This window comes from Onychomys torridus, chromosome 8 (genome assembly GCF_903995425.1).
Source record: "Onychomys torridus chromosome 8, mOncTor1.1, whole genome shotgun sequence".
NCBI lineage: Eukaryota > Metazoa > Chordata > Mammalia > Rodentia > Cricetidae > Onychomys > Onychomys torridus.
Window position 1 is genome coordinate 41,972,914 of NC_050450.1, and position 21,746 is coordinate 41,994,659.

At 46.0% G+C, this 21,746-nt stretch overlaps 1 protein-coding gene across 2 annotated transcripts in view; it reads right to left on the bottom strand.

Annotated features, from left to right (window-relative positions):
- Positions 1 to 675: 675 nt before the first annotated feature.
- LOC118589244 (solute carrier family 22 member 5) overlaps positions 676 to 21,746 on the bottom strand; it is a 29,437-nt gene continuing 8,366 nt past the window's right edge. The window contains exons 2-10 of one of the 2 annotated variants that reach the window (XM_036196371.1): positions 20,850 to 20,953; positions 11,547 to 11,701; positions 10,277 to 10,448; positions 9,011 to 9,137; positions 6,824 to 6,924; positions 4,925 to 5,139; positions 3,983 to 4,165; positions 2,302 to 2,437; positions 676 to 1,977 (exon numbers count right to left, since the gene is read on the bottom strand). In XM_036196371.1, the coding sequence (XP_036052264.1) occupies positions 1,890 to 1,977; positions 2,302 to 2,437; positions 3,983 to 4,165; positions 4,925 to 5,139; positions 6,824 to 6,924; positions 9,011 to 9,137; positions 10,277 to 10,448; positions 11,547 to 11,701; positions 20,850 to 20,953 (1,281 nt within the window). In that variant the 3' untranslated portion in view covers positions 676 to 1,889. The remainder of the gene's footprint in view (positions 1,978 to 2,301; positions 2,438 to 3,982; positions 4,166 to 4,924; positions 5,140 to 6,823; positions 6,925 to 9,010; positions 9,138 to 10,276; positions 10,449 to 11,546; positions 11,702 to 20,849; positions 20,954 to 21,746) is intronic. The other variant, XM_036196372.1, reaches the window with a different exon arrangement.

The following is a 21,746-nucleotide window of genomic DNA, read 5'->3' on the forward strand; positions in this document are numbered from 1 at the left end:
TGTTCATCAACAACATGTGTGTCTTGTACAACACCTCAGCCCACTGCTCTCTGCCCTACCACTTACTCAGTAGCTCCAAGGACCAGTTCAAGCAGGCTCTGGCCAGCTTTGATGAGGTGCAGCCTGCAGGGCCTCACTTGGGTCTGTAGTGTATAGCTTCCTGCTTTCCATCCAAGGGACAGCATCTGTGTATGACTCTTGCCTGTGTGAACTGGGAGTGTAGGGAACAGACACCCCCATGTTGTCCTTTTGAATGGGTGAGGACAGGCAAATGCTCCCCACTTTTCTCATGGTGCAGATGGTTTTGAGATGCATCTCCTGGGCTTCCTCAGAGTCAGCTCATTGCAGTCCTCTTTCCTTGGTGCTACCTAACACAGTAAGGCATCCTAGGACCTGTCCTCCCTCATTCCCTGCTCTGCATTCCTGCTCCTCAGTGTCTTATTCCCAGGTAGAGTCTGGAACTGTACAGAAGCTCCAAGATCAGGATGTTTTTGGGGAGACCAGGCTAAGTGCACCAGGCTGGTACAATTCGTGGTCAATATGGGGTAGATGCCTACTATACAGGACTAGTTAATTCTTAACCTCAAACAACTGCTACAGTTAGCTACAGAAGAATTGCATGCTGGTGTGGCAAGGGTCCATCAAATACTAGGAATAAAGATTGTAGTCAGTTGCTATTATTTAAAAAAAATCATTGTTTATTAAAACCATCTCATTGCCCAAGGCACTTCAGTAGTTTCTACAAAATACATTCTTTTTTAAAGTAGGGGAAGCGTGTGCTTTAGGAGTACCATGGCAACATAATCAGAAGAGGAGACAATCACACTGAACACAAAACACCTGCTGATGTTACATGACTGCAGCCAGCAACTCCGAGAGACTGGAACTCAGTTTACGTTTCTTTCTTGTAATTTTCCCCATGATTATACATTGTAAAAGGAACAAGCATAGTGTTGTTGTTTTGGGCACTCAGAGCAGTGACAGTGGCTAAGGCTTCCATGGTGGCAGCTGAACACCAGCCAGGGTGACTCAGGGCTGGGAAACACTGTTCCCGAGTCTCTGCTGAAGGGTGAATTACACGCGATATGACAGTAGATGACAAGCAAAACAACCCCCATGACAGTGCTGAGAGAGGAAGGGACACTCTGTCACCCACACATTCCCTTCAAGAGACAGGGAAGTGTCTGGGGTAGCCAGGGATTCTGCTTTACACAGCAGAGGAACACAAGCCTTGGCCTCCACAGTGGATTTCTCACGGCCTGGACAAGTCCAGGACTCTGAGCACACACACACACACACACACACACACACACACACACACACACACACACCACCAGGCCGTGGGGCTGAGCAGTCACAATCCATACACTGCTGACGTTATGTACCACAGTAAGGATTCTTGTAACTTAGAAAAGATGAGAAATCAAACTCCCATGGAATCCTTTATTTCTGAAGTTTTGTTTGTTTCCATCTGGTCCTTCCTATGGAACTCAGGGCCCTGTGCATCCTAGCCAAGAGCACTGCCACTGAGAGACGTCTACTCCTTTTCCTGTGAGTCTGTCAGTTAGGGAGAGGAGGGGAACAGACCTGCAGTTCTATCTGTGCAGCCTTCTCAGTCTTCTAAGACAGCAAAGCGAGTCTAGCAGGTGTTTTGCAAGTCTTCCAAGTCCCACTGGCTCAAGAGACTCATTACCTTCTTTGGAAGGGCCAAGGCCACCACTGGAATGGGATTTGCAAGCTGTCTGTGCTTGGCTCTCCAGGACAGATTCACCCATCCAGGACAGAGCACATTAGACACAAGGTCAACAGAACAGAAAAGCTCTCAGTCATTGACAGCGTTTCAACAATATGCAGGTGGTCTGTTTCGTTTTTCACCTTCTGGAGAGGTGTTATAAGGCTGTGCTTTTTAGGACTGTTGGGCTTTCCTCACCATCTTTTAGCATCCTTGTTTGGTTTTGGGTTTGCCATTGTTTTATTCTATTAAAACAAGCAAAACAAACGTTACTTACAAATCTTATAAAGATACCTATCAGTCTCAAAACAAAGGAGCCAGGTCTGGAGAAAAACAAAGTGAAAGAAAAACAAAAAGACATGGCAGATTCTGAGGTTTCCTGTATCTCTGCACTAAATAGAGTCGCTGCTTTCATGGGCATGTACATGAACACCTGTTCACAGGATCAGGCCATTGCCGTTATAGCACCGTGGTTAACGTAGTCCAGTTATTGTGAGACACTGGCCAGGGAGCACTACTTTAAGGAGCAGACCCAATGCATCCATAATGTTAGAAGGAAGGTCTCTTACCCTTTGATCCTTAGCATCTGGTCAATGGTGTCTGGGAGAGGGACACCAAAGCTCTCTGGGAAGAACAAGGTGAGGATAGCTGTCAGGATAGTCAGACTTCCCATGAGGATGTAAGGCAGGAAGCGGTCATAGGCACCTGTGGTCGAGCAGAGGATCCAGGTTACAGTGAGACTTGGTCTTATTCTGGTCCTTTAATCTTTCAGGAGTCTATATAGGGCTTGCCTTCCTGTTGGTCTCAGTGTTTCCCAAAGCCTGGGCTGCTAGAGTGAAGTCTGGCATCTAGAGGGTGTCAGAACCCAGATCTGGCACAGATGTGCCCAGAGATCCAGCAGTGTCCACAATGGACAAGGGAGATGTATAGGGGAGCAGAGTCACCAAGCCACAGGGTTCCCAACGAACACAAGGTACTTGCCCAGGACAAAGCAACTTTCCACCTCTGCAGAGTGTCACAGTGTGATGTGCATTCAGTTCAGACAAGGTGCTGCAGCCCATTAGCCATGTACCAAGCTTTCAGAGTACCCACTACTCTCAGGACACTGGCAGGTCCTCTCCAGAGCTAGGGACATGCAGAGGAGGAGGAGCTTCCAGGAGGGAGTCCTGCTATATAAAGTGTCAAAAGGCAGATCTTTACAGGGCATAAACACCCTGTCATGAGTGTCAATGAAGGCCTCTATGCCACTTACCGGGTGGTGGGGGGTGAGGGTGGGGTGGGGCTGAGGCAAGAGGAGCAAAGGTTCAAGGGCTGCTGGGGCTACAGAGCAAGTTCAAGCCCAGCTCATACAACTTAGTGAGCCCCTGTCTTGAAAAGTAAAATGGGGGCTCAGCTTGTAAAAGTACTTGCTGCTAAACCTGGCAGCCTGAGTTCAATTCCCAGGATCCACATGTTGCAAAGAAAGAAGTGACTCCTCTAAATTGTCCTCTGACCTCCATATACACTGAATAAATGAAGTGTGTGGGAACCCACAGCGATTTCCTAGTGAGATCTGAGCTTGCTTTACACAGCAGGGCTGCATAGGGGGATGGACTGTCCATGTGTGTGGTTACCAGGTGTTTGGAAGGGTCTGCACTTGGTTGTGCTGGGGGGGGTGTCCTTTGTTCCACCCCTTGGCATCTCTTTAAAAAGCCCTTTAGAAGAGACAGGAGGGGCCAGTGGATAAGGATCCAGGCCTTCCTGAGGCTATCCTATATTTCCGTCTCTCCCCCTTCTACATTTCTATCTAAATCTCTTATTCCTCACTCCTCAAGAGTACCCTGGGAAAAAACGTGGGGTCAGGTCCCCCCCAAAAGTGTTCTAAGTTATGGCAACCGTCAGCCCCTCATTCAGACCTCTTGAATGGACAGGTTTCTCCTTATGTTCCTAACTCCAAGAAGAAATTCCTCTAGCAAAGTATACTGGCTCCCTAAAGAATTTCTTAGGATGAAGAAATTGTAGTTTGTGATCGAGGGTCTGGGAGACTGAAATAGACCCTCCCACACTTTCTCATCCCCATCTAGATGGTCTGTGAGTTATTTTCCATTTGGAATGGGTGCCTTCTCCATATTATGCTTAGAAAGGACCTCTTCCAACCAGGATCCCAATAACGGATGCCTCCTGCTAACTACAGGCATGTATGTCCAACTCACATTAAAGCTACTCAGAGCTTCTGTTCCATCCATTGCTCCAGTGCACTATGATACTTACCAAGGTAGACAAAGTAGGGAGACAGAATGCTGCCAAGGCGAGATGCTGTGGAGCTGACCCCCACACCCATGTTTCTGACCACAGTGGGGTACAGCTCAGCTGTGTACACATAGACCATGGAATAGGCTGAGGTGATTCCAAACTTGCCCATCATCACCAGGGCAGTAGACAAATAAAACAATCCTGGAGAGATAAAGGAAAGATAGCAAAGGTAAGAAAGACCAGTGTAAAGGCCGCCCTGGAGGAGTTCTCTTCCCTTTTAGCCTAAAATGAAGTCACTTTCTCCCTGATTTGGGGTAGACAGAGTTGGTCAGTTTCTATATTTTTCTATTGGAGGAAAACACCATGGCTTATGAGCTTGAACATCTCATTCTCCTGCATCCACCTCCCAAGTGCTGGAATTACAGGTGTGAGCCACCTCTGACTTTCTTATGGTGTTCTGTTACATCATTTAAATTCTGCTGAATATGTCATGTTCAGGATGCTACCATGACTGAGCTCCAATTTCCTTTCTTTCTATTCACAGAAGGTAACAACATCTGAAGAGTAATAAAGATTTATTAACTTGTTTCTTCTCTACTAGAAAGAGACTTCATCAGACCCACTCCAGGTATTGCTTGAATAAATAAATAGAACAGACCTAGTGTGATGACTTTTTCTAATTCAAGAGAGGAAGATAGGTATGAACATATTAACTTGGGTCTAGGGCTTAATTAACCAGCAGCCCAATGCTTTCTTCATACTGCACAAAGCCCAGGTCATGAAGAACACATTTTTGTTTTGTTTTGTTTTGTTTTGAGATGTCATGTCTTGACTTTTAAGACAGGAATGCACACATCCAGCCCAGATGTGATGGGCCTGACAGTATTCTCTTTGTAACAGCCTGGTTCAAGGCAAGTGGCACACAGAAGATCCAGGTCTGCAAATAAACAGCGTCCATACCTGAGGGCACCAGCTGCATGAAGAGAAGGACGCCGCCTCCCAGGAAGAGGGCACCAGAGATGGAATATCTCCGAGGCAAGTGCTGCAGCAGCAACCAGGCCAACACATAGGCTGGGACTTCCACAGCCGCCAAAAGGAAGCTGTTCACATAGATGTTCCCATGCAAGTTAGGAGTGTCAAGAGAAAGTCCGAAATAGCCCACTGATATGGTCAGCCTGCAACAGGGTACAGAAGAGAGCTGGAGAAGTGGCACCCATCTCTCCAGACCCACACACCTTGAAAAACATTTATCTCCAGAAGTTCTGAACTGTTCTTGATACAGGACTGGGAGGGCAGTAGTAGATTTCGCCCTGTCCCTTACTTCCCAGCACAAAAGTTAACTTTCCCAAGGTAAATCATTTGCTGATGCACCTTCAGAACATTTCAGAAAGTGTCTCAGCAAAAGAGCTTACTTGATTCACATGGACTTCACTAGGGGAAAAGTTCCAACCTGTATTTCAACATTAAAGTCCTACTCTGAAGCATTTGCAAAAAGCCAATACCCTGCCCTGTGTGTGTCTTCAAATATAGCAAATGTAAGAGGAGCTAGAGAATGAGTAATGATCTGGGTAAGGTGTGAGTGAAGCAGAGGATTAGAGCAAAATATAGCTCAAACATTTGGAGAAGGACCCTCAGCAGACAACATGGAATCAGCCAGGAAGAGGCTGACAGCAACCCTCCTGTGTCTGGAACAGGGAGCTCCCAGTAGTGAGGCCTCACTGACTCTCATCATGCCTGGCTCTGGTCCCAATAGGTTTCTCTGTTGATGAGCTGCACTCTGGCACCAGACTTTCTTTGACTCATGTACAGGTTGAAAACACAGCTGGCATGGTGAAGGAAGAGAGAAGGCTCACAAGCCCCAGGAAACTTCAGAGCATGATTATTAGAATGTGGGTGATTCAGAGTAGGTGATATGTCTCAGGTTGGAAGTCTGAGGTACAGTCTCCATGCTTGAGGTGTCTTGAGGCAGATACAGGAGTGGCCCACTGCCTTTGAGGCATCCTGGACAATTCCGTGGAAATGGGTGAATCACAGACCAACGCTACCCCAAACTAGGAAGCAAACTACCTTACTGCTCCAAAGCTGGCTGAGTCCATTAGTAAGGACTCTGAGGTAAAGTCTACCCTCCTCACCATCCTATCACCACTTATCCAGTAGATTCAAGGACCTCTGATATCCCAAGTATCTGGCAAAGCTATACAGGCACTCAGAGAATCCTTCTAGATAACTGTAACACCCTGTCAGAAGAAACCTGGAGGAGACATACAGGCCATGGCCTTGACTTTAGGACAGTCTATGAACATCCCAGAAGGGCCATAGCCCACATTCATGTTTCCCGAAAGCTCTTAGCAGCCTCTAGAACCTAAAGGATAAAGTATCTTCACTGAGATCCTTCTTCAAACCCCCAACTGCCCCAGCCAGAGAGTGTGGGTCATCAACAGAGAACGCTTTGGAGAGGAAACAGCCAGGATTGGGGAAGGGGTGTACAGGGTGTGTGTGCAAATGATAGACAATGTAGCCCACTGTGGGGGAGCTCCTCTGTCTCCATGAGCACAGTAGCGGTGCTGTCAGTCTCTTCTTGGCTAATTTCCACAGATAATCTCCTGAGGGAGGGGACAAGGGACAGGACAACTAAGCAAGGACCTGTGGGATTCCCTTGTGGGATCCCTAGCCTCCATGACCATCTCTCCTTTCCTGGGTTTCCATTCCATAAGAACTGTCATGTCCTTGAGGCTGCCATCCATCACAAGGAACCACCCTTGCATCACGTGATGACAGGTTTTCAGCTTGGGTCTGAGGCATGTCTATAGCAAAGAGTCCTCAGAGTAGGTAAGGCTCAGGCAGGTCTCACTTACGCACCACAGGATTATGGACATGATGGTGAGGATCCTGATATTCCGGGTTCGGATCAGATCATAAATGTGGTGTGACTGAAGTGTCTTGGAATTTAGGTCTTCTAACTGCAGGAATAATAGAGTTAATGGTATAGGAAGGAGAAAAAGTTGGAGACCTGGAACCCATCATTTTCACTATCTACTTCTCAAGAGTTAGGGAGCATGTTAAGGTTCTTCCTTGAAAAGCAGCAGTACAGTGACTCCAGGGAGCTGTCTGAGGCCCCTGCAGCCTTAGTCAATGACAAAGGCAATGAAGGACCTTGAGGGATAAAGAGAGGAATCCAGCAATTGTAGAGGCCCAAGGTGACTGCCACCTCATTGCATCACCCTGCCCATCCTCACTGCCACCCTCAGGGAAGCCTTTGAGGTCTCCTATGCAAGGCTGACTCCCTGCCCTCTTGGCCAGAAAAAAAAAAGTTGTGTAATTTTGTTAAACTGATATTTAAGTGGAATGAATGTTTTGAGTCCTCATACTGTGTTGTTATTGGTCTATTTCCAGGAGAAAAATATTCAAATTGAAAACAGGAAAACTGACCCGCCCTTCACCCAGAGTAACTTCCTTTGAGATTCCACAGAGCCAAAGCCATCACTAAGCCACATGTCTAAACTCACCAATGTTGCTTTCTTAGTTAACCCAGCTTGGGAGCTTGTTTTTACCCACACAGTAGTTCAGCTAAAGGTCAACCTGAGACTCAGAGAAATCCCAAAACTGCCTGATTTCATCAGTGATGCCAATGAGGCTGAAGGGTTTACCCAGGCTGACCCCTTACTTAAATGTCACCAAAGCCACCTCACTTCAAATGCCCTCAGTCACATTCCAGCCCTGATTTCTGTGCTTCAGAGCCCTTCTAGAGCATGCTCAGAGACTGCTGCTGCCAGGCCACCACTTAGGGAGACGCCAGCAGGGCTGTTGGTGGCCAACAGCTTCTCAGCTGCTTATAACTGCTTCCTCTCTCATAAGCCCCAAGTCCTCCTGGTAAGCACAGAGCATCTCAAACATGCCTGCTGCTCATACTCAGCATGGCTGCAGTGGCTGTCCTTCAGCTAATTCCTTGTCTTTTAAAACCAGAGACAAACCCAAGATCTATGTCTGCAGACATCTGTAGTGTCGAACCTCATGAATCTGAGAAGACCTTCCTGCTACTGCAGAAGGCAGGAAAGGAACAGGAAGCAAGAACCAGGAACCATGCAAAACCAAGGAATTACTCAGAGTACCTAAAAACAGGGGAGAGGTGGCCGTCAGAAGGAACCTTGCTCTAGGATGATGGGAACAACTGAGTGAAAAGACACAGAGCACAGGGGAGTGCAAATGTACCAGTGCTCCAGGGATCTTCAGGTGGCAGTCCCTGGTGCCTAAGAAACAGTGACTGCCAAAGATGGTCAAGCTGATGAAAGCCTATTCCCATGAAGGGTCTCTACCGTTAAAGTAATAACTAGGCCAGGCATGGTGCCATGTCCCTTTATTTGCAAAACTTGGGAGGCAGAGACAGATCTTTGTGAGTCTGAGGCCATCCTGGTCTACACAGACATTTCTAAACCATCTAAGGTTACATAGTATGACTCCTTTAAAAAAAAAAAAGGAAGAAAAAGAACATGATACTTGGAAAGAAGTAAAGAAAGCATGGGGGGAAAACCCATGGGAGAGAATTAGGTAGTTGGAACCCATTCCTCAGCCTCTGAGGTTTGTGTGTATACATGAACATGGATGTATATGTGTATGCACCACAGGAATGTGCGTGCGTGTGTTATGTAGGCTAGAGGTTGACCTAGTGTCATCTTCAATCACTTTTCTACCTTCTACTTGAGACAGGATCTCTCACTGACTGGTTAGCTGGCTGGACCAGCTAACCCTGCTAAGCCCCCATGATCCTCTGTCCCTGCTTCCCCAGTGCTGGGATTACAGGCACACTGCCATGCCTGGCCTTTTGGTTGTTGTTGGGATCTGAACTGAGGTCCTCCTGCTTGTGTGGTAAACACTTTACAGATGGAATCATCTCTTCATTCCTGTAACTTCTGCATTTTAACAGACCTTGCCTTAGGGATGGCTGGGGTTTGGGTAGAGTAAGGGCTGAGCTCCTGTGAGCTGTGCTGTATTCTGCTGACCTAAAATTACCAGTGTGAGCCTCTCCATCAGCTTCCACAAGGTATTTACCTCATCTGGATCAAAGATAGTGGAAGGCGCAGCAATCCGATTGATTTTGGCCGCTCTGCGGATGATCACCTCTGCCTCTTTAATTCGGCCTTGAGAGACGAGCCATCGGGGAGACTCAGGAATAAACCTGGAAGCACAAGTGTAATCTAGTGAGGCCTCCTGTTCACTTGCTCTCCCAGGGGCTGGCCATGCTTAACTACAGAAGGGAAATGAGGCTTCAGATGCAGAGCTAGGTGTGTGGAGTGTCAGGTGTTCATAAGCCAGAAACAGATGGCCCAGTAGCTACTTGAGGTATGAGTTCTGCTGAGCAAAACTTGAAGCATCCTGTACATCCCAAGGAGATCCCTACTCTGGCTGGTACCTGCCTGTCTGCAGTAGTGGTGCCCTTCTGGGCTTTAAGGAGACAAGCACAAGATGGGCAGCTGATGCCTGGCTTCTGCTGAGCGTTAGGCACACCCAGACCCTGCTATTTTCTACTCTGTCCCTGAGATCCACAGGAACTTCTGCAGCGATCACTTAACATCATTTCTTCCTCATTCCACCTCTGACTTAGTCAACAGACCCACCAGTCTCTTTACACAAACCAGCACGGTTATCAAGGCTGGAGACTTGGTGTGTTGAGTCTTAGCGGATTACTCTTTATCCTTGTGACCAGGCAGCCCTCCCTCCTCTGTCATAATCAGGAGCCATGATGCATTCACTATTTCTTCCTCTCCCACTGTTCTCCAGGGTGCTTGCCAATGTACATGGATGAGGACCTCACCTTAGTCTAGTCTATTGTAAGGGGTGATTCTTGCCTGGTTCCTCTGTCAGGTTCCATGCCTTAGAATGGCCTATGTTCTGCCTGCCTAATGCCCCTCTGTTGGAGGTGAGGCTGGAGCCTGCATTCCTCTGCAAAGCCACTCAGGGAAGCTCACTTTTGCAGCTCTTCCTCTCTGTACCTCCCCACACCCATGGCCTGGGGCCTCAGCATCAAGCAGCTACAGCCCAGGTCTTGCTGTCTTGTCCTGGGATCTGAGACTTTCCCAAAGGTTAGATTGGCCCCTATCTGCCTGCAGCAAATTGTTAGTTCAACTTAGAACAGGGCACAGGACAAGCAGGCTTTTTCTGAGTATGGAGAGACTTTGTGACATGATTTATAAATAAATTCCACCACCCTTTTTTGGGATCTAGAATTTGGGTTTGGGGGCTATTGCTGCCCTCTACTGGACATGAGATGGAAGCCACCCCACGGGCAGGCAGCCCAAGGGGCTAGGCCACACTCACCACCAGAGAGCTCCACACAGCACCCCTGGCACAGTAAGTGCCAGCAGTAACATCCGCCAGTCTCTGATGAAGTATGCAAACAGAGGCAGTACCATGAAGCCAAATGCATAAAATATGCACACTCCTAAGGTGGCGAATATAATTCGGATTGACTTGGAAAGGATTTCTGTTCCTGTTCAAAACAAGGGAGGAGGCAAGTTAATCATTAATTAGGGCTATTTCCTTAGGAATCTTCTGTGGTATCATTTTCAACATAGAGACAAGGAGGGAGCCAGAATTAGCTGTGTTCTGAGGCCCTGGGAGGGACTGCATCTGAACTAAGTCTGCTTTGATTTGCTCCTGGGGTGTTCCTCTGAGGTCCCCAGGCAACAGTGCTCTCATGAAAACATCATCATCTTCAGTCACATGCTAAACAGTGTTAGGCCCCTGTCAGTCCTTACATGGGGAAGAATTCACCAAAAGTAAGGTCACACATGCTATTATCCTTCGAGGAAAAAATGTTCTAGCAGATGTGAAAAGAAAATAATAATCCTGCTGGGCAGTGGTGACACATGCCTTTAATCCCAGCACTCCGGAGGCAGAGCCAGGCGGATCTCTGTGAGTTCGAGGCCAGCCTGGGCTACCAAGTGAGTTCCAGGAAAGGCGCAAAGCTACACAGGGAAACCCTGTCTCAAAAAACCAAAAAGAAAAAAAAAAAGAAAAAGAAAAATCCTTTCCACAATACAACTGAAAGGAACCCAGTGATCTGATTAGTTAAGCAAGGCTCTTCCAAATGGGGAGGGAGACTGGAAGCTTTCCAGTGGGAACAAGGTGGCTTGTCTGAGTCAGAGAGCCTCCAAGGATGAATGAACTCTGACCAGAACCTGAACTGGGCCATTCACTCTCCTTGGCAGACACTGATAGCCACCAATGCTCTGTAGTGGCTCCCTTTCCTGGGGAACCTGCCCACCACAGCCCATCCACCTGTGGTGTGCTTCCTTCGTTCCTCAGCTACCTAAGCCCTTGCTGTGCAAATCCTTAAAAATGGATGCTCCATGGGAACCCTAGTTAATGGCTTAAGTACTAATAAGGCCAAAGGGTCACAAGTCAGAGGCCAGAAGAGAGCTGGAAATCAGAAGGGAGGAACCATTGTCCGGCTCAATCTCTCAGCTGGTAAGCTAGGTTTATTTACTAGGGAATTCCAGCCAGTTTTCCCTGAGGGACATCACAACTTGTCTCCAGTAAAGTGAAACACAGGATCAAGTACTCAACTCCAACCTGATGTCCATACCCAGGACAAATGCTGCCACGTAGTTGGAGATCTGACCCATGCCAACAAGGATAAAGAGCACAGTAAACATCTCGTAGTTCACAGAGAAGACCTGCAGGAAGCTGAAGCCAGTCTGCATGGCCATGGTCAAAAACAACACATTCTTCCGTCCAAACCTGGGGAGGAAAGAGGATCACAGAGAAGCAGCTGGGAGAGGCAGCAGCAACAGGCTCCACTGAGAGGTGCTTTCTCCTGTCACAAGGACTGGCATCAGGGTAGTCCCACTCTCCCAGTCTCCACGCTGTCACTGAATTCCACACTTCCTAGGAAGTGTAGCCTGGACACTCAGCTGCTCCAAAGGCAGTGTCACAGTGATGCTAGTGACTGCAGGGAATGGAAAGGCATGTGTTATGTTTAAATCCACGTACTTATAATAATTTTCAAAGACAGAAAAGATGTAATTCATGGTAAATGAAGACTGGTCAGTGACATGAATAACCAGAAATAGGTGGAGGTGGGAGAGAATTGTTTATAAAAATGCTGCAAATATGGAGAAAAAGTTTAGAAAACATTCCGTGTCACCATTAAGCAGCACCCCATATATTGACATGGGCACCAGGTGTGAGTGACTGCCAACCTCATGATGCTGTCCTATAATCCTGTCAGAGGGACTGGCCCTGACCTGAGTTTCTCATTGCAGCTTCCTGTTTGCAAAAAATGCAGAGGATAAAGGTAGAGTCGTAGGGGATATAAGATCATCCAGACCTAGACATGGAAATTCTACAATGGAACTGCTCATGGTTCTTCAACAGATAAACCTCAGGGCAAATAGAGAAAAATACAATAAAGTATACTAAAAGATAAATTCAGTTAAAAAATCATTTTATTATTTTATGTGCTTGTGTATGTGCCCGGTGCCTGGTGTACCCGCATGCCTAGTGCAGGTGGAGGTCAGAAGAGGGTATCAGATCTCCTGGGACTAGAGTTACAGATGACTGTGAGCTGCAATGTGTGTGCTAAGACTTGAATCCATGTCCTTTGGAAGAGCAGTCAGTGCTCTTAACTGCTTGGCCACCTCTACATCCCTAAGACATACTAAATTTTGCAAATGGACAGGGCAAAACATGTATTTAAGGGTGTACATTAGGGGCCTGGTGTGATGGCAGATGCCTTCAATCATAGCACTTGAGAGACAAAGGCAAGTGGATCTCTATGGTTTTAAGACAGCCAAGGCTACAGAGTAAGAACACATTTAAAGAAAATTATATTTAATGAAAAAAGTACCCATAGCCAAAGAAATCACACATAAAAGGAGTTTGGGCAATAAAATTGAAAGACAAAATCCTGAACTCCATAATCTTGAATGCTGAAACACTGAAAGATCTAAAATGTTAAAACTCTAAAAACATAATTTAGGAAAAACTAATTTTATTTTACATGGATATGTATTTTTGCTTGCATGTATGTCTGTGTACCATGTGCACGCCTGGTACCAGAGGCTAGAAGAGGGTGTCACATACCCTGGAACTGGAGTTACAGATGGTTGTGAGCTGTATGGAGGTACTGCAATCAAACCCATGTCCTCTAAAAGAGCAGTCAGTGCTCTCAGTGTCTGAACTGTCTCTCCAGTCCCCAATCTAACTCTTGATAGGATAACAAAACAAAACAAAATAAAAACTCCCGAACAAAAACCCTCCATAGGTCACTCAAGGAGCCGAGATCCGGAGAAATTTTTATCTTTCACAAATGCAGATGAACAAAAAGTCTATCTCTTCATTTGTTGAGGAAGTTTCAACATATCAGCACGAAACCAATGTTGGAGTCAGGTGGTGGTGGTGGGGAATGCCTTTAATCTCAGCACATGGAAGGCAGAGGCAGGTGGATCTCTATGAGTTTGAACCAGCCTGGTTTACAGAGTGAGTTCCAGGACAGGCTCCAAAGCTACACAAAGAAACCCTGTCTCAAAAAACAAAAAACAAAATTAAAAAAAAAATCAGTGTTGGGACAATGTACCCTCATGAAACCAGATTTTCATGGAACGCACAAAATGAAAATGTCTGTATACCATCTATAGCCCTAGAATTGGAGATGATGCAAATATGCACTATATAGCATAATGAAAATGCCTGTATATCACCTATATCCCTAGAATTGGAGATGCTGCAAATATGAACTATATAGCATAATGAATTGTAGAAAACAATATTGACAATTTAAAATAGCTGGAGGAGATGGGCAGAGCTCATTGGCAGAGAGCATGCTTAGCACCCACGTGGTTCAATTTCCAGCACAAACAAAATGAAAACAAAACAACTACAAAAAAAAAAATCCAACATACAAATTACAGGGATAGATTATACATGAAGGCAGCCTGAGGAGCAGGGGACGTGATCATCACCTATAGTGCAGACTGTTGTCTTGGCTTAGATTAGCATGCTTTTTCTGTTTTCTTCTGGTCAGGGTTCTTTCTGGAGAATGCATTCATCTGCACTGTCTACATGGAGGAGCTTCTCCTCAGACCATGCAGACTCACACATGGGAAGCACCCTCTGATACACCTGAAATAATGCTTTCTCAGGGTTCTAGGTGTCCATCTGCCTACTGTGTTGCAGTTTTCCTGAGTACCATCAAAAACGGTATCAATCCCTTCCCTGGATGTAAGCTTTCTACTCTCTTTACATATCCTTCTTTACAGCAAGAAGCTTAGTTTGGAGGTTTTCTTTGTCTCGTGTGTGTGTGTGTGTGTGTTCTCATGTGCACATGTGTGTATATGCATGTGGAGACCAGAGGTCAATCTTAGTGTCATTAATCAGAAGCTGTCCACCTCATTTGAAGACAGGGTTTCTCACTGACACCTAGAACTCACCCATTAGGTTAGGGTGGCTGGTCAGTAAGCTCCAGGGAGCCTCCTGCCCCTGCCCTTCCATCCCTGGGATTACAAAGCCAAGCCACCCAGCTGTCTACAAGGGTGTGGGGACTGAACTCGGAACTCCATGGCTGTGGGGCAGGCCCTTTACTGACTGCTATCTCCCCAGCTCAAAATTCAGAATTTTAAATTTTTGTTGATTTGGGGCAGTTTTGGGGTTTAGGGTCTGTGGCTCTGGGATTGCCCCTCTTGCAATTATAATTGCACTGACATGGAAGTGGTTCATTTATTACCTTAGTCAAGGATTTTTTTTTCTTTTTGTAAAGACTTTTGTTTTGAATAATGTGCACGTATGTGTTTGTGGGGTAGGGAACATGTACATATGTGAGTACAGGTGCTCCCAGAGACCAGAAAATGGCATGAGATCCCCTGCAGCTGCAGCTGGAGCTGGAGACAGTTGGGAGCAACCTACTGTGGGAACTGGGATGGAACTTGGGGCCTCTGTAAGAGCAGTGAGCACTCACTGCTGAGTGTCTCTCCAGGCCTGGAAGTAGTTACTCACAGGTGCTAACTTGGGTGGGGCAGACACTGGATGTGCTTCTGAGGCAACAAAGTTCTACTGCCTGACGTGCTGTGCTGGCTGTTGTCAGGCTACTTCCAGTTTGGTGGAACTGTGACAGTGACAAAATCTAAAGTCATTGGGTCTCCAGAACTAAAGTAAACTTGTTTCTCTAGAGTCTTACCTGCCCTATCTTTAAAGAATCCCCCAGTCATGACCCATCAAGGGAGATATTTAGCCATCACCTGCATTCTTGACCTTCTCGCTCCCTGATTACTCTCCACAATAGTCAACCATGGGCTAAAAAGGAAACTTCAATCTCCTTCCCACAGCCTTGCCATGAAAAGTGGAGAAGGGAGTACCACTGTGCATGTGGGCCTGAACTCTTCTCCAAACTCCTGCCATGCTGCTGTCTGTCTGTCTGTCATGTCAGCAACTTCTTTAATAAACCTCCTACTCCAAAAGAACAACCCACCTCAATCCCTCTCCCACCTCTGAACTCCAAGTCCAAAAGCTTTCAGCTTATTTCCTGGAATAATTCATGAAACCACACATTCATTCTATGACATTTTCTGTATCTTTACTCACTTTAAAAAACAAATTTGTAGCCGAGTGGTGGTGGCACACACTTTCAATCCTGGCAATTGGGAGGCAGAGGCAGGCAGATCTCTTTGAGTTGAGGCCAGCCTGGTCTACAAAATCAAGTTCCAGGACAGCCAGGGATACCCAGAGAAACCCTCTTTTGAAAGACCAAAAAACCAAACTAAAACAAAACAAAACAAAAACCTGAAACCAACCAACAAGCCAAACAACGTGTGTGCTGGTTTGTTGTTGTTAAAGTGGGTGCCACAAAAGGAAGGAACAAGTCCATCTGGGCAAAGTGGTGGATCCTCTTGAGACTGGTCTGAGCTGGCTCATGCCATGTGCATTCAACGAATGCTTACTCTCTTATATTAGAGACTGGGAATGTTTCTGCTTTCAAAGAGTGTCACCTCTGCCCTCCAGAAGCTACTGTCTGGTGAGACAATACCAATCACACTTTAATTAACATGCTACCAGACACACCAATACACATTGAGACAAGTGCATAAAAGACATGGTCCCCAGGTCCCCAGAGCCACAGCAAAGGGACTCTGACTCTAAGGGTAGGGATTGGGCATCCTGGGAAGATCTCCCTGACAATGGGGCACTACTGGCAGTGGGGAGGCATTTACTCTAGAGGAGTGGTTCACAACCTTCCTAACTTTAATACAGTTCCTTGTGTTGTGTTGACTCCCAACCAGAAAATTATTTTCATTGATACTTCATAATGGTAATTTTGTTACTGTTATGAACCATAATGTAAATATATGATATGCAGGATATCTGATATGTGACCCCTGTAAAATAGTAGTTTGATTCCCAAAGAGGTCACAACCCACATGTTGAGAACCGCTGGTCTAGAGGGAGAGATCATTAATCCTATGATACATTTTCCATCCACTAACTTCTCAATGGGTCTATGAAGGAAGTTCAGGAATTGAGGTAATGGAAACTGCCACCTTGAGCCTCCAGCTTAGTGAAGAAAAAGCATTAGGTGGAGAGTGGAGTTAGATTCTGAGTATACCCCTTGGGTGTGCTTTGCTGAACACAGGGCTTGAGTGGCAGGAACTAGCTGCCCCCCAGAAGCTTTTGGAGGAAGTAAGAAACCAAAAACTGCACAGGCTTTGTGACTATGAAAGAGTGTTTGCCTGCTGCTTTTCCTCAGTAGAAGAGTTTTTGTTGTTAGTTTATCTCTGGGTTATCATAATCCAGGGAGGGGTGTAATTGATATCTATTGAATGAGGCCAGAGATATTGCTAAATACTCTAAAATGCCCTGTAGCAATACAATTACATTGCCCAAAATGTCATTAAGGAAGAAACTGAGAAACTCTGGTCAAGACACTCCCATTTGCTTGCACTGTTCTGTAAGGAGAGCATGCTACAGATACAAAGCAGACCAGTGCAAACTCTCCCCTTTTCCTTCCAAAGGCTGCTCAGGATAACAGAGATCTAGGGAACTCTTTCATATTACTACTCTTGGGCAGCTGGAGGGTGTGAAGAAAAAAAACTTGTTTGTGTTCTTTGGGTTTTGTTTGTTGTTTGTTTTTAAACCATGTCTTACCATATAGCTTGGGCTAGCCTCTAAGTCTACCCCCTGCTTAGCCTCTAGTGCCTGGATTACAGGCATGCACAACCATGCTTAGACCAGAAAACCTCATGTGAACTTTATTTTTAATTTCTTTTTTTTTTCAAGACAGGGTTTCTCTGTGTAGTTTTGCGCCTTTCCTGGAACTCGCTTTGTAGACCAGGCTGGCCTCGAACTCACAGAGATCCACCTGGCTCTGCCTCCCGAGTGCTAGGATTAAAGGTGTGTGCCACCACCACCAGGCTCATTTTTAATTTCTTATAGTTTTGGACGGGGTGGGGTGCATGTGAACTACAGAGGTACATGCACAGGTCAGAGGACAACTTGCTGGAGTTGGTTCTCTCCTTCCACTGTGTGTGTCCCTATGACAGAACTCACTTTTAAAGGCTGTCAACGAAATGGCAAACATACATATTTACAAAGCCAGGAAACATTAATCTACTTCTTCCCAGTGTTGAGTCTCTCATAATCCAAAAAGATATCCTGATTATGTCACATAAAAGGCTATGGCAATCTAGGATTAATTAATTGGAACTTGAACTTTAGACTTAGTAATATGCCAGGAAGAAAGCTCAACTTTTGTCCCACATATAGTTACTGTTGAGCTGGACAGTGATGGTGTATGCCTTTAATCCCAGCACTTGGGAGGCAGAGGCCAGCCTGGTCTACAGAGTGAGTTCTAGGACAGCCAGGGATACACAGTGAAACCCTGCCTGGAAAAACAAAAGCAAAACTAAAGCAAAACAAAATGAAAAACTGTGCTGATACTTTAAGACAACAAATTGAGACAAAAATTCCACTTTAAACCTGGTACTCCGAAGTAGCAGAGCTGCCCACCTCACGGGAACCGATCATGGAGTAGCTATCCATCCAAAAATACACTGAATCTCTCCAATTAGGAATCTCATAATCACCCCAAATTCAATACCTTCCAACTGAATTCAATGTCTCCTCTGCAAATGTGGTTCTCTGTCTTAGAAAAGGGTATAATCTCCCTCACTTTGTTATGAAAGCCAGAGACCTTTCCCTCCTCACTCTCCACATCTGACCAGTCAGCAAGTCCTGCTGACTCCACTACCTCATCTCTCCAGCCTTGGTCCTACGCTCAGCCCCTATCATCTTTTGCATGGACCACTGGAGATCTTTTAACCAGTGTCCTTAAGGGCTCTCTTGTTTTCCTTCCTTCTCTACAAGCCTATCGAACTCTTTCAAATTGTCTGTCTGATAGTCACACTCAAGTTAAAACAATAACAACAACAACAACAACAACAACAACAACAACAACAAACAACTCTCAAGGGTCCTCACTGCTCTGTGCCTGAACCCAAACGCCTCACTTTGGTCTCAGCTAAGTCCAGTTTGTCTATCTGCTCAGGCCTCTGCCTGCCTTTTGGCCCTTGTCTTCACCCCATTCTCCAGACCTCAACCACAGTGGACTTTTTTCTATTCCCAAGCTTCTGTCTAGACCATAACACATGGCTCTTTTCCTGCCCAGAATCTTTTCATTTCTCTACCGCTTTTGACAACAAATTTCTAGTCATCTTTCAGCTTCAGCTCATGCTTTGCTTCTCAGTAAAGCCTCCCCTGGCCCCTGTCAGACACTCCCACAGCACTCTGTCCTTCTCTGGTATTGTTTCCCATGGCCAAGGAAAACAATCATTCCCTCAGTAAGTTGAATCCATTTATCTGTCTTTAGTGGTAGTCTAGAAACCAGTGGTCAAGGATCTCTGGGCTTCAATACAACCAGTCACTTGCCAGCTCTGTAACCCTGGGCACAGAACTTAACCCTGGGTACAGAACTTAACCACCGTGTTTTATTTTCCTCATTTATAAAATGGGAATAACAGTTCCTGCTTCAGAGGGTTCTGTTTGGTGTGTAAGGTATGCTGTACCTAGAACAGCATTTTGCACACATTACATACTACATATTTGCTAAACCAAAGAAAGCAATAGATTGATGCTTGTTACTAGATTAAGCGAAGCAGCAGCGGGGCAGTGGTGGTGCACACCTTGATGCCAGTACTGAGGAGGCAAAGGTAGGTGGATCTCTGTGAGTTCGTGGCCAGCATGGTTTACAAATCGAGTTCCAAGACAGCTAGAACTGTTACACAGAGAAACCCTGTCTTGAACACAACAACAGCAACAGCAACAACAAGAGAGTAGCATCATTCCCCAACAGGGGAACCTCAGGCTCTGCCAGAGTCGGCAACCTATGGTCACAGCCTACTAACCTCTTTAATGCACCCTGGTGACTGCAGACTATTTCTGCTTTTTATTACTAGGTGAGTCCAGAAAAAATAAATCTAATGAGATATGCACACATGTAAGTTTTCATTAGCTGATAGTAGTGGTACATCCTTGTAATTTTAGCATCAGGAAGGTAAGGCAGGGGACTGCTATAAGCTTAGTGCCAACCGGGTTTACATAGCAAGTACCAGGTCAGCTACGGAAAAAAAGACCTTGCCTCAATAGATAGATCGATCGATCTGCTAATTGACCCCTGTGACAGCGTCATTTGACCCTCAAAAGGGTTTTGACCCACAGGTTGAGAAACACTGCTCTATTGGGTCTAGAAGTTCCTATCAGAGCCACCATGGCCAAGGTTCTGCTAAAGGCCTCTCTTCCGACCTCAGATATCTGCGATAGATCCCAAAGCTCCAAATAAAGTAACATAACCTAACAGATCCTTCTGAGAACTTCTCCAAAGCTACTGACCTTGATGAAAACAACAATAAAAACAACAAACTCTTCTATAATTTTGCATATAATTTCATGACTTGTTGCCTTTGGTTGCTGAGGGAGGGTCTACCTAAGTAGTCCAAGATAGCCTTGAACTATCAACCCTGTGGTCTCAGCCATCTGAATACTGGGATTAGAGGTGTGCACCACATTTACTGCTTGAATTTCAAGGGTTTTTTGATTCTCTGAGCCACTGATAGATCTTAGATAAAAACTTTAAAACTGTGCAACTACCATGCTTATGACAAATAACATTCATTCTCCTTGTCATACAGTAAGTGCCATAACCACAGGCCACTTGCCTAAGGGACACCAGAGTTCTGCTCCTCACACCACTAACTGACTAGTGAGGTCTCTATCTTCTCTCACCTTGCTCAGAGAGAGAACCCTATCTTCCAAATACAAGGGTGGCCGCCATGGTACTGCCATGCTCTACAATATAGTGCATCCACACATGTATAGTGTCAACCCCTCTCTCTCCTTCTCAGGAATTGGGAGAGCACAATATTCTCCTAGGAAAAGGGGGCCACACTTATGCAGAAGTGAGTCATGGCAAATCAACTGGTCATTGGATCATAGGTACACATGGCTTGGCTAGCAATGGTTTCTTTGCTTAGCAAGAATTGAGAAATTGCCGAGCAGTGGTGGCGCAGCACCTCCTTTAAATCCCAGCAATAGGGAGGCAGAGCTAGGCAGATCTCTGTGAGTTCAAGGCCAGCCTGGTCTACAGAGCGAGACCCAGGACAGGCACCAAAACTACACAGAGAAACCCTGTCTTGAAAAAAACCAAAAGAATTGGAAAATTATGTGAGAAGCTGTTGGCCCATTTTATTTGATACAGAAGTCTATGCTAGACATAGCTGCTGCTGCTGCTGCTTCTAAAATGGATGACCGTGGGCTAAGAGAATACCATCAGTTGAAGTCAACTCAGGCTACATGCTCCTTGATCAGTACTTGAGTGCTGTGCAACTGCAGGAGACAGTCATCTTACCTGTCCGAGAGCTGTCCCGAAATGAAGGAGCCCAGCAACACACCCACGAAAAACAGGGAAATGGTGAACGGGCCTTTCCAATCATCCTGACACACCAGGTCCCACTGTGGGAAGAGGAAAGGGATGCATTACTCACTCCTTGTCTGAAATTCAAGGCTTCTTGTTAAATGAATTGGCATACCCTGCATCCCTGAATGTTCTGAGTATATGAGCTCACTAACACAAGCAATGGCTCACTTGGGCAGCAGTGCAGAGAAAGCAGGTAGCCTCTCCCTCTCCATCTTGTCTTTCATGGTGCAGGCTCCCATGTCTTGCTTCATTGTGAGGAATGGAGAGGGGCAAGAAGCAGCACTCTACCCAGACACTGACCTCTGGTCAGCAAGGCCTGTTATGCTTACTACTAAGAATTCAGACAGAGCCCAAGGCTGTGGAAGAGACGAGGTACCATTGCTCAATGCACTTTGGGCCACTGGAGCCAAGGGAGTCTAAGAGGCAAAGCATCCAGCAGAAGACTGAGGCTGAAGGGCCTAGAGTGTTGTGTCTAGACCTACTCTTTTAGCTCTGTCCTCAGTCCCTGTGATATCCTGAGCTGGAATATCCGATGCCACACACCAACAGGACTAAGCCCAGTTATGCCTTGGAGCCACAGACTGGAGTCAGAAATCTTAGTTTTAATTGTGTGGTGGTTTGAATGAGAACAGCCCCTAGTGAAAGCTCGGTCACCAAGAGTGAGACTATTTGAAAGGATTAGGAGGGTGGCCTTGTTGGAGGAGGCGTGGCCTTGTTGGAAGAGGTGTGTCACTGGGGAATGGGCTTTGAGGTTTCAAAAGCCACAGCCAGGCCTAGTGGCTGTCTTTTTCCTGTTGCCTGACTACCTGGATGTAGATTTCTCAGCTA